This window comes from Rattus norvegicus, chromosome 19 (assembly GCF_021556685.1).
Source record: "Rattus norvegicus strain SHRSP/BbbUtx chromosome 19, alternate assembly SHRSP_T2T, whole genome shotgun sequence".
In the NCBI taxonomy this organism is placed as follows: domain Eukaryota; kingdom Metazoa; phylum Chordata; class Mammalia; order Rodentia; family Muridae; genus Rattus; species Rattus norvegicus.
Genome location: NC_141552.1, coordinates 415,001 through 427,577, shown reverse-complemented (window position 1 = coordinate 427,577; position 12,577 = coordinate 415,001). Strand labels below are relative to the sequence as shown.

Below are 12,577 nucleotides of genomic sequence, written 5' to 3'. Positions count from 1 at the left end.
TTCTTTGGGGGCTTGGCTATCCAGGTATATGTATCTAATTCTTCAGATTTTTTATTTTTAACATTTGCAACTTTTGGTAAGTGAAACATTGGAAGGGCTAAAAGATAATTTAAAAAACTTTTTGGGGAGGGGGCAAGATTTCCCTATAGTGCCTTGGCTATCCAGAAACTCTATGTAGACCAGGCTGCCTGCCTCAATCTCCTGAGTGCTGGGACTAAAAGTGTGTACCACCACACCCAGCTTGCCGACTTATTTTGTGTGTATAATTATTTGCTTATACCTATGTGTACATGTGTGCTCCCGGTGCCTATGGAGACCCGAATAGGTTGTTAGATCCCATGGAACTGAAGTTATAGATGGTTGTAAGCCTCCATATGGGTGCAGGGAATCTAACCCAGGTCTTTAAGAGCAGTAAGTGCTTTTAACTGGTGAGCCATGATCTTTCCAGCCCCACTGGGAGGAATTAGAAGCGATGAGGGCACCTCACAGACCTACCTAAGCACACACTCCCCACCCCACAACCGCAAATAAGTCCACTATGAGAGATACTAAGGCATGCTGGGAAATGAATATAAATTAAGGGTTTATTACAAAATAAAAAGTGTTAAGTTTCTCCTTGTCAGTGATTCAAGAAAACAAAGCCAGAAGCCTTTTGTGGAGCCGAAGCCAGGACCTCTGTGTGCAGGCTGGTGGTCAAAAGCCAGGCTCATGAGCGGGCAGACAGACACTGATTAACGACCTCTAGCAGGTGGGTATTCTCCAGGGCAGCTGCCACTCGCTCCTTATCTGCAAGTTGTTTGTTCACTAGGTGGGAAAAGAAGGGTGGAAAAACAGGGTTAAAACAACTCGGCCAGGCTGCTAGCCCCAGTATAGATTATATTTCTACCGATGAGGTTCTCTTCTGACGTCTCAGGACTCCAAGCCTGGATCAGGATATATTTACTGCCTGTGCCATAACTAGCTTCTTCACTAGGAATACCTGTCACGGCCAGGGACTGCTCATTCCGTCTCTGTCCCTGTGTACTTGAGAACTTCGGGAGGGAGGGTCATGGGAAGCAGGAGATTTAAGTCAGGCCAGCTTTGGTCTAGACTGTAGTCTGGCCATTTCATTCACTTAGTACCCTAGTCCTAATCTTGCCCCATACACTGCTGTGGCAATGGGGAGGCCTCCCACAGTTTGGGCCCCACCAGCCCACTCTAACCTGCATGCTCTGAGGCGTGGGTGCCCGGCGTAATGTGCACATCCATCTGCAGGAAACACAACGTGGGCATGAGCGCTTACTCACCTGTCCATATCTTTTGGACACCATCTTCCTCCCAGTCACACCTCTTCATTCTGGCTCTTCTGTCCCACCCCGAGCCCACCTGCAGTCAATCCATTTTTAGCTCAGGCCCTAGTCAGCGACTATTTAAACGTTTTCCAGTGCCTGCATCAAGCCCAGCCACAGCTCCCTGCCGCCCTTTCTACCACGCTTCTATTTTCTGGTGTATTTCCAATATCCTTGTCACATCGACTTGGAGTTTCCTCGAAGTTCAACTCTGTGAGTTTGGATCCTTCCAATCTCCACTCTGATGTCCCCGCTCCCCAGTAGCTGTTTCACCTTTGGGGATCGACTCCAACTGACCTTGAACCGCTGGGGAAGGGATCGCAGAAGCTTGACTTTGATAGAAAGGCCTATAAGTGTGGCCATGCTGCAGTGAGGGATGGTGGGTGTGAAGGCCACTGCTACTGTGCTCTCCGGGTCGCTAACCTGGATGGATAAGGGAGATCAGACCGCAATGATCACACGACCGGCCCTAGACCAAAGACACTCTCTTTAGTTTACTGACTTGGGCAAATCACCCATTTTTTACGGGCTCCATAAACATGAACATTCGTAAACTAGAAAAACAACCACCCCTCCCAAAGATCCTCTTATGTGCTTGTGAACGGAGAACACCAGCCTCTGATCTACAATGGTACCTTTTTGATTACTTGAGCAAACTACTCACCTGAATTCGAACCTGCTCTACTACGTTCAATTCCTCCAGTGTCAGTGGATGCTCCGGGTCATTAATGGAGCGAATAAGATGTGCCAAGTGAAGGAAAAGGAACTCTAAGTTTTGGCCCAGTTAAAATCTCTGCGGGCTCGCCTAACCCGGACACCCTTCCACCAGCGTGTTGCACATCACTTCTTCCCGATACGCCAAGCCCCCACTGTCCCACCAGCGCCCAGCAGCGACGGATATCGAAGATCTCCCGGGCATCGATGCTGTCCGGCACTTCCTCATCTTCTTCACCCGCCGTCACCGGCCGCTCCCCCGATCGCTCATAGATGAGGGGGTTAGCATTCTCTAGGAGCCCGCCGCCGCCGCCGCCACCACCGCCCACCATCCCGGAACCGCAGTTCCCACAACCCCCTGGTGGTGTGTACTTCCGCTCCTACGGCGCACTTCCTGGGAACGAGAAGAAGGCGTGGTGTGGCTACGGGGTAGCGCAAGGGACATGCCACACTCCCGGGATCCAGCGGGTAGTCCGCTAGAAGCGTTGTGTTTGTCGTGCAGGCTACTCCAAAGGCGGGAAAATGCTGGTAGCTTTGGCCAGGGCATCTGAAGGGTCTCCCGCGGTTCTTAGCCGTGTGATCCTGTTGTGGGCGGGAACGCAGGAAGCCAACACCATTTGACAAGGGCACTTTGAGATTGAACCCACACGACCTTTTTCAGGACCTTTTTTTCCTGGGCTGAAAGGGCATTCGGACGCTCAAGCTCGCTGTCTGCTGTCGTGGAACCGCAGATCAGATAACACGCTGTTTTTCCCTAGTAGGGATAGGCAGCACTAGTTACATGCATGTTAAGTAGAGAAGCGGTCCTAAATTCTACTGAAAAAGAAAGGCCTACGGGGCATGGGTGTCATTAAAAAACGTCATATTCACGAGTCTGGGAGGACCGATGTAGCCTCTCTGACCAGGAACTAAAATAGATAAGATGTGTATACTTGAAGGTGGATCCCCTAAACTATGAGTCCTGAAAGCAAAAAGGAGTTATAGGGAATAAAGTCTTCCCCCCACCCCCAACTCTCCTCTCCCCTCATAAATACACATGCAGTTCTCCTCACCCAGATCAAATTCCCTGAAGGTGGGCTCTATTCTCCATCTGGGTCCTGAGTGTGTACTCAGTTATAGGTTTCTGCATTATTCTTTCCAGTCAATCTCCTACCATGGGAATGTGTTACAGGGGCAGTTAACACAGCGAGCCAAGACTTAAGAGAAAAGTTCTCGATGTCTTAAAAGGTCCATTGCTGTCCCCTCCTTGCTGGTCAGAGGCTCACTGCAACATACTCAGTACTGCTGTCCTGCAGGAATGACATTACCAGGCACACCCTGTGCCCAGCCTACCAGCTGTCCAAACCAAACTTCTGGAGGAGGCCTTGATATGTATGTATTCTGTTGCTGTCTGAGAAACACAGCATACCTAGACACAAACCAAGATTCTGAAGACAATGTGTCCAGGCAGACTTTACGGCTGTTTAAATGCTATGGTATGTGGGCTCTTGAATCTCTTCTTCCCACTGCAGGATGAGACTCTTGAAGGGGACAGGGACCTGGTAAAAATTACACAATTGTGTAGAATCAGAGGCTGAGACTGGAAGTGAGGAGGCACCACGGAGGAGAGGGTAGTTGACTGTGTGGGAATAGTGCACCTACCCAATGAACTTCTAACCACAGGACCTCTATGTAGCATTAGGAGGGTCAGATATTTCTGAGGACACCCAACACACGATCCAGTTCAGCATAAAGAGCTCTGAGGGGTGTTGGTCTTGGAGGTTAGAAACCTCTAGGTGGTGGTTGGGACGTGGTCATGTGAGTGGCTGTGGGTGTGATTGTGGTTGTAGCTGTCCCTTACCACAGGATAATAATGACAATAAGTCCTTCCCTCTGGCATTTGGTTCGGAATGTTCCCTTCATCACTGGTCAATGAAAAGGTCTTCCTTGCCCAGGGAGATACAGAAACTCCTACCTCATATCCCACACACACAGTAGAAGGCCCCTGTGTTCTGTTCCCCACATACTTCACCTGGACCTGGGGCAAAGGCACAGCTTGGCTTCCTTGGTGAAGGGGATATGTCAGGCAGTCTGTAGGTCCTATTAGTAGCTCAGCTGTGCATCCCCTTGAGGTTTCTCGCCTCAGGGATCCTAATGTGGTCCATAATGATCTCCAACTAGGCTAGTTGAATCTGATCTGCCCTGAGGAGGCAGCATTTACTTTATCCCATAGCCCCTCCCTACCAGACTGTCTCATTTCCCTGCTGTCAGCCAGGCTATGGAAGGCCCCGAATGCCTTAGCAGGCAGAAACATCATTCTTGGCATGAGTGATGTCATGTCCAGCTTGTGAGTCTAGAGAACGGGAAATATGCAATGTGATTCCCACAGTTCTTTCTGTAGATCAGGAGAGGCAGAAATGGTGGAAGACAGACTTGTGCCATTGGGACCAGCACATGTGGCCCATTGCTGGATTGAATGATGGCAGCAGTTCCCGAGGGGTAAAACCAGTGTTTGGAAACAAGAGTACCTTGACAAGGCTGACCTAAAGGTCACAAGGAGGTAGCAACACCCACACTGCGGCAACAGCTATTAGAACAAACTCAACTCAGTCAGTCCAATCATGACCCACAACATGGGGGTAGGGGTATGTTGAGTAAAGCGTCTTTCATCTGAGTGGTATGCCCAGCTACCTCTAGGGCTCCTCTGGTTTATCCCCTGGCCCCCGCCCCGAGGCCACCTAAACTGTGGGGTGGTGTGAAGGATGAAACCAGCAATGTAAGTTCTCCTGGGGCCCAGGGGACTTAAGGGAGCTCTGAGCTCTGGGTCAGGCTGCTGTGGTTCTTTCCTCTTAACCCCACATTTCCAGCACCGTTGTGAAGAGTCTCATGTTCATTAACATTTTAACTATATTTGAGAAGAGGGCATATGCCACAGTGTGTTAAGTGGAGGTCAGAGGACAAGTTTCAGGAGTAGTTCTCTCTTCCAGCATGTGGTTTCCAGGAGTGGAATGCAGGTCATCCCCAGGCATTGCAGCAAATGCCTTCATCCAATAAGTCATCGTGTGCTTCCTCCCATATATCCATGCACCTGCTTCTCATCTGTCTGTTCCACTAACAGTTATGCGGGCTGCTTGGTACCAAGCCTGCCGGTGTCCTGTCTTGCTTTACATGCTCACTAATTTCCCTCAGGACATTGCATGTGTCTGACTTAATGAATGGCAACTTTCCTTCACACCCCAGTGACCTGGCTCCCTTTCCCTCTTCCTTATCTTATCTTCTCTCCATCCTTTTCCACTTCTTCTCCAAGTCCCAGACATCTTTAATGAATCTGAAGCATTGGAGGAGACAGAGGTGAGTGGGTACCACAACCTTATGTCCACCTCTTAGGAAGCCTCGAGTTTTCTCAGTCTGTAAATGGCTTATAGATAACCCAAGCTGCCATAGCAAAATCATTGTAAGCTGAATGCTGTGGTAAATATGTGTGTCCCAACTACTAGGAAGACTGAGGCTGGAGGATTTCATGAGCTCAGGGATTCAAAGATAGATTCAATATCTATCTATCTATCTATCTATCTATCTATCTATCTATCTATCTATCTATCTTCTATCTATCTATATCTAGAGATATGAATAAGTTTAATATGTATGTGTGTATATGTCATGAGCTATGTGGTTTCTAAATAAAGATTCAGATACCAGCAGATTTGCTGCGCAGTGTGGGTTAACTATCTGGTTTAAAGATTTCCCTTTTTGTCTTTCTGGGTAGAGGAAATACAGTGTAGTACTCATAATCCAGACATGACTGGCCTGAATCTTAATACCATCACACTGGACATTGGTCTTCAACATACAGACACGAGCCATAGACATTTTCAAAACTTAGTGTCCAAAGGCCTCCATTTCAGCCAGCAAAGTTGCCAACAGTGGAAAAACGCCTCCAACAGCTTCTGTAGATTAAAGGCCACTCATGATGGGTATTTTAAAACAATTTGCCCATTTGTATAACCCTGTTCCTGTTTGAGTGGCATTAAAAAACCAAAAAAAAAAAAAAAAACAAAAACAAAAAAAAAAATGAGCACCAGTCCACTATTCTGTCTAGCCTGGGACAGTGTATGTGTGCCCACAAGAACCATCCTGGTTTCTTGATGCCCACTGATGTCTGTTCCTGTTCTAAAGGTTCTTTAGACATGGTGAGACTCACACTTGCATGATCATACTACACTGTGAAAATGTTTAAATGTGCATGTCTGAAAGGAGGATGTGGGTGTCAGAAGGCTCAGACATAGCCAATACAAAGGATTGCTGTCCCCTGTGTCCCTGAGTGCCTATTCCATGTATGGAGGACCCATCTGCCTTTTTTAGTTCCCTGCACACTCCTGGATCCTGTGACACCCCCATTCTCCTTGGTCCTCTATGTCATTAATTTCCATTCTTACTTTATTGTCATTCCCACCCTCACAAAAAGGAAACCCTCTAAGATGTCTTTATATAAAAGTGCCAAATTGTGTTGACTTCATGTTTTCCTAAAACATCTTTGTCATAAAGAAGCTCGATCCTGGGGCTGGAGAGATGACTCAGTGGTTAAGAGCACTGACTGCTCTTCCAGAGGTCCTGAGTTCAAGCAGTCAATGCTCTTAACCACTGAGCCATCCCTTCAGACAAGGGCAGCCTTGTCTTAACCCCGATTTTAGTGGAATTGCTTCAAGTTTCTCTCCATTTAATTTCATGTTGACTGTGGGCTTGTGTATATCGCTTTTATTATGTTTAGGTATTTGCCTTCAGTTCTTGATCTTTCCAAGACTTTTTTTTTTTTATTATTAACTTGAGTATTTCTTATATACATTTCGAGTGTTATTCCCTTTCCCAGTTTCCGGGCAAACATCCCCCTCCCCCCTCCCCTTTCTTATCGGTGTTCCCCTCCCCACCCTCCCCCCTTGTCCCCCTCCCCCCAACAGTCTAGTTCACTGGGGGTTCAGTCTTAGCAGGACCCAGGGCTTCCCCTTCCACTGGTGCTCTTACTAGGACATTCATTGCTACCTATGGGGTCAGAGTCCAGGGTCAGTCCATGTATAGTCTTTAGGTAGTGGCTTAGTCCCTGGAATCTCTGGTTGCTTGGCATTGTTGTACATATGGGGTCTCGAGCCCCTTCAAGCTCTTCCAGTTCTTTCTCTGATTCCTTCAACAGGGGTCCTATTCTCAGTTCAGTGGTTTGCTGCTGGTATTCGCCTCTGTATTTGCTGTATTCTGGCTGTGTCTCTCAGGAGCGATCTACATCCGGCTCCTGTCGGTCTGCACTTCTTTGCTTCATCCATCTTGTCTAATTGGATGGCTGTATATGCATGGGCCACATGTGGGGCAGACTCTGAATGGGTGTTCCTTCAGTCTCTGTTTTAATCTTTGCCTCTCTCTTCCCTGCCAAGGGTATTCTTGTTCCCCTTTTAAAGAAGGAGTGAACCATTCACATTTTGATCATCTGTCTTGAGTTTCATTTGTTCTAGGCATTTAGGGTAATTCAAGCATTTGGGCTAATAGCCACTTATCAGTGAGTGCATACCATGTATGTCTTTCTGTGTTTGGGTTAGCTCACTCAGGATGATATTTTCCAGTTCCAGCCATTTGCCTACGAATTTCATAAAGTCGTTGTTTTTGATAGCTGAGTAATATTCCATTGTGTAGATGTACCACATTTTCTGTATCCATTCCTCTGTTGAAGGGCATCTGGGTTCTTTCCAGCTTCTGGCTATTATAAATAAGGCTGCAATGAACATAGTGGAGCACGTGTCTTTTTTATATGTTGGGGCATCTTTTGGGTATATGCCCAAGAGAGGTATAGCTGGATCCTCAGGCAGTTCAATGTCCAATTTTCTGAGGAACCTCCAGACTGATTTCCAGAATGGTTGTACCAGTTTGCAATCCCACCAACAATGGAGGAGTGTTCCTCTTTCTCCACATCCTCGCCAGCATCTGTTGTCCCCTGAGTTTTTGATCTTAGCCATTCTCACTGGTGTGAGGTGAAATCTCAGGGTTGTTTTGATTTGCATTTCCCTTATGACTAAAGATGTTGAACATTTCTTTAGGTGTTTCTCCGCCATTCGGCATTCCTCAGCTGTGAATTCTTTGTTTAGCTCTGAGCCCCATTTTTTAATAGGGTTATTTGTTTCCCTGTGGTCTAACTTCTTGAGTTCTTTGTATATTTTGGATATAAGGCCTCTATCTGTTGTAGGATTGGTAAAGATCTTTTCCCAATCTGTTGGTTGCCGTTTTGTCCTAACCACAGTGTCCTTTGCCTTACAGAAGCTTTGCAGTTTTATGAGATCCCATTTGTCAATTCTTGATCTTAGAGCGTAAGCCATTGGTGTTTTGTTCAGGAAATTTTTTCCAGTGCCCATGTGTTCCAGATGCTTCCCTAGTTTTTCTTCTATTAGTTTGAGTGTGTCTGGTTTGATGTGGAGGTCCTTGATCCACTTGGACTTAAGCTTTGTACAGGGTGATAAGCATGGTAACACGAAGGTCTTTTCAGCCGCTGCATTTCGTCTACTGAACCGAGGAGTCTTGCTTTACTCACTTTCAACACCAGAGGGCAGTCAAAGATAAAGTTTGCCACAAGGGCTTAGGCGCTTGCTAGCCGGCCTTCGAGCACTGGGAGAAGGGAGATGATGCTCCGAATGGAGCCGGAACACGTTGCTGGTTGCAAGCACATTTCAGCAGGCGAACAGGGCCCTTCATCAGGAGTGTCAGCGGGCACTTTAGATTTCAGTAATTGTCTCATTTTTGAGGATCTTTACCGTCCAGTGATAACGCACTCAAATTCACCCATTTACCTCCATAGCTTAGTAAATTGGAATAAAAATGACGCATGCAACCACACCCACTTCAAATATAGAGAATATTTATTATTTTCTGGCTAAAAAAATGTTTCTCTGTGCTCCTTTTCATTAAGCATTGACCTGAGCCCTGTTCCCAGGCAACATCTAACACCTTTCTGGAAGTTTGGAAATGGAATATAGTTCAGAAACACCAGAGCCTTGACTCCTCCATCACAGAAAAGAATCACACGTGGAAGGTTCTGTCACTGAGCACAATGCCTTTGATATTCGGACGTCATTTTCCTTTGACTGTGAGTGAACACGCCGCACTGTTACCCACTCGCCTGTTGGTACGCATCTGAGCGACTTCCGGTTTGGATTATTTCAAACAAGACTTAAAGCTGGGAGTGGTGGCGCAGGTCTTTAATCCCAGCACTGGGGAGGCAGAGGCAGGAGGATCTGTGAGTTTGGGCCAACCTGACCTACATAGTGAGTTCCCAGACAGCCAGGGCTATGTTAGAGAGACCCTGTCACAAAACAAAACAAAACACAAACACAAACAAGCAAACTGGACCTTTAACTGTGTGATCACATTCACTTGTTTCTTCAGGCTAATGTCCTGAGAGTAGAACTTTTGAGTCACAGGGCACAGATGCTTAACTTTCAGAGAAAATGCCAATTTGCCCTCCCCAAACACCACATGATCGTCTTAGTTCCCCTCTAGCCGCGGTGTGGCTGTATCAATTGCTCCATTTCTTTGCCAATAATTTTGGTTATTGGTCTTAAATCTGATTATATCAAATGGGAGTGTAGTGGTATGTCACTTCAGATGCTTCCCTGAGCTACACACACACACACACACACACACACACACACACACACACACTCAGTACACACAACACATGCATATTCTCACACATACACACTCACCCACACATACACACATGCATGCACACTCCTGCAATACTCTCATGCACACAACACACACACATGTACTTACACATACACATACATACATATACAGTATCTCATAAACTCACATACATATACAAACACACACTTATATACATACACTCACACACAAAACACACACACACACATACACTCACACATACATACACATACACACACTCACAAATTCCTTGTATACAGAAAAATACCAGAGGAACTCTCTACATTTTCTGTGGTCTTTGTCATCATCAATAAGAGTCTCTGAATGTCAATGCAGCAGAGTGAATGGGGACCCTCCTACAGTTGGTGCAGCAGCCAAGGGTTAGGAAGATTACCATGGTGTCCAATTAACTAAAGACACTGGCTCTATGACACTGAGCTTGGAGTCACTGAGGGCCTCTGTAGTGGCTGGTTTTGTGTGTCAACTTGACACAAGCTGGAGTTACCACAGAGAAAGGAGCCTCCCTTGAGGAAATGCCTCCATGAGGCAGCTGTAAGGCGTTTTCTCAATTAGTGATCAAGAGTGGGAGGGCCCATTGTGGATGGTGCTGTCCCTGGGCTGGTAGTCCCGGGTTAAGCTGAACAAGCCAGGGGAAGCAATCCAGTAAGCAGTACCCCTTCATGGCCTCTGCATCAGTTCCTGCCTCCAAGTTTGTGTCCTAACTTCCTCTGGTGATGAACAGCAATGTGGAAGGGTAAGCTCAATAAACTCTTTCTCCCATTTGAAAGGACACGTGAGCACATATTGGTCAGGCTTGCATTGCTGAGTTGAGCATCTTTTGTCAGAACTCCATAGAGAGAAACGCACCAAAGCCCCTAGTGGTTTGCTGTAGCTTGTTGCCACTTCCGAGTATGTGGGCTGATTGGCAGAGCGAGGTTAGCTGAGACAGACACGCGGGCTGAGGCAAGACCTGTGGAGGATAGGTGATTTTGGAGGGAGTATAAATAGGACTCAACAGACAGGAAGAGGAGCATGAGGCTTGGCTGGGCTCAGTTGGCTTACGGAGCTAGCTGTGCATGCTTGCTGGTCTTGCATCTTCGCTGATCTTTGCTTGTGGAGAGAGCAGCTCCTGACACCCCTGCTGCTCCACATCCCTCCTGCCTGGCTGTTCCTGCTAGGTCATGCTATGTGCTGCTATCCTGACACTACTGAGCTGGACTGCTGATAGATCTGTGAAGTGTTTGCCAGTGGATCAAGCTGCCACTGCTGGCCTGTGAACTGAACTGTTGACTTCCTGACAACGCAGGCAGGATTCGCGCCAAAGAACCATTTCTAAACAGGTCCACTTCCCCATATCCTTTCTTTTCCACTACCTCTGGTGGGTAGTGGGCTAGAAGGGAGGTTAAAGCATTTAAGAACCATCATTAAAAGTAGGCTTTGAAAAAACTTAGTTTTCAAAGATAGGTTTAAAAGTTAGGCAGATACTAAATAGCTAGCTAGAAACAAGCATCTTTTGCCTATTCAGATATACTTTAGATAGAAGGTCTTCAAACAACTCAGAGATCTGCAGAATGTGTCATTTAATATGGCATTTTATTTTATTTTATTTTATTTTTAGACTGAGGAAGGTTTAAAGGGCCCAGTCAGCGCTATGCCAGGGCCAGGTGGGAGACGGGAGTCTCCAGAACAGAGGTCATCAGCAGTCAGGATGACCTCTGGGGCAGAGTGGTGGAGGCAACAGAGGTGGGGTTGAGGCCTGTGCTGCCTGCTAGTCTCTGCTGCCCCCTGCTGGTTTCAGCTACTAACTGTGGCGGGACAAATAAATCCGTAACAGGAACCACCTATTTTCCCTCAGGCCAGATTTCATTCTCTACCTCTCCCCTCACCAAGACCTCAGAGGCCGCCCGTAGGGCCAGTTGAGGGTGCAGTAGTCTTGCCAGTGACTTTGCTGGCACAGTACACCAGGTCAGTGTGAATGCCTTTGGCACAGGTAATCTGGGCTTTGATGACAGCCAGGTACTGCGGGGAGTGCAGCCTGCACTGCATCTAGCTTTGTGGCTGTGGGTACCAGTGTTGGAGAGTGCTTGCCGCTGTCACAGCTCTGTGAAAGGCACTCGTGGTCAGGTGCAAGCAGAGTTCCAGCTGATCACAGAGTGCATAAAACTCCTCCAGACACTTGTCAAAGCGCTGTGTGGTCCATCACTGCTTTTCTGTCCGTTGTCAATGTTAGTGTTCTGAATCAGGTTTTGGGCTGCAACCTTCATCAAAGTCTGGAGACTCTCCTTCAGTTGCAGGATGAAGATCTTGTAGCACTGCACAGGATCGAAGTCCTGTTGCTGCTGCTGCAGGAGCCCGCTCTGGGCAGAACCCACTAGTTGGGTTGGTTGCGGCTGTTGCTGGGGACCCGGACCACTGGCCGAACCCGTACCTGACACGCTGGCAACAGAGGAAACCACCGCAGCCTGTGGCTGGGCCACAGCCATTTCCCCTAATTTTAAAACCATTTCTAATCTAGTTTATTAATGAGCTGATGTTTCCATTTTCAGCATACTCTTGTAAACTTCTCAGGAATCTTCGGCCTGACATTTTGAGAAGTTAATGGACTTCAAACTGCTATTCATCTAGGTGTAAACATTTACAAATCACCTGGTAGCCACATTGATGACTTACATTATATTTATAAAATTATATTTCCAATAAACAAAACATGTGTGTTAATAACATTAGGTAATGTTATTTAATGAGCATAGGAATTGTGTCTCAACGAAACCCTCCACACTTCATTTTCATGATATTCTCTTATGGAAGAATACATGCCCTTACAAACTTCTTGGCTCAGTGTAAGTAACACCTACAAA

General features: G+C 46.9%; 1 protein-coding gene and 1 pseudogene across 2 annotated transcripts; both read right to left on the bottom strand.

Annotated features, from left to right (window-relative positions):
* Nucleotides 1-549: 549 nt before the first annotated feature.
* Ciao2b (cytosolic iron-sulfur assembly component 2B) lies at nt 550-2,412 on the bottom strand. Of its 2 annotated transcripts, NM_001144854.1 has the most exon segments (5): nt 550-804; nt 1,203-1,248; nt 1,626-1,751; nt 1,993-2,072; nt 2,230-2,412. In NM_001144854.1, coding segments are annotated over 5 exon segments (495 nt in total). In that variant the 5' UTR covers nt 2,375-2,412; the 3' UTR covers nt 550-706.
* A 9,200-nt stretch (nt 2,413-11,612) lies between these two features.
* On the bottom strand, nt 11,613-12,202 carry Med29-ps1 (mediator complex subunit 29, pseudogene 1; annotated as a pseudogene).
* Between the last annotated feature and the right edge of the window lie 375 nt (nt 12,203-12,577).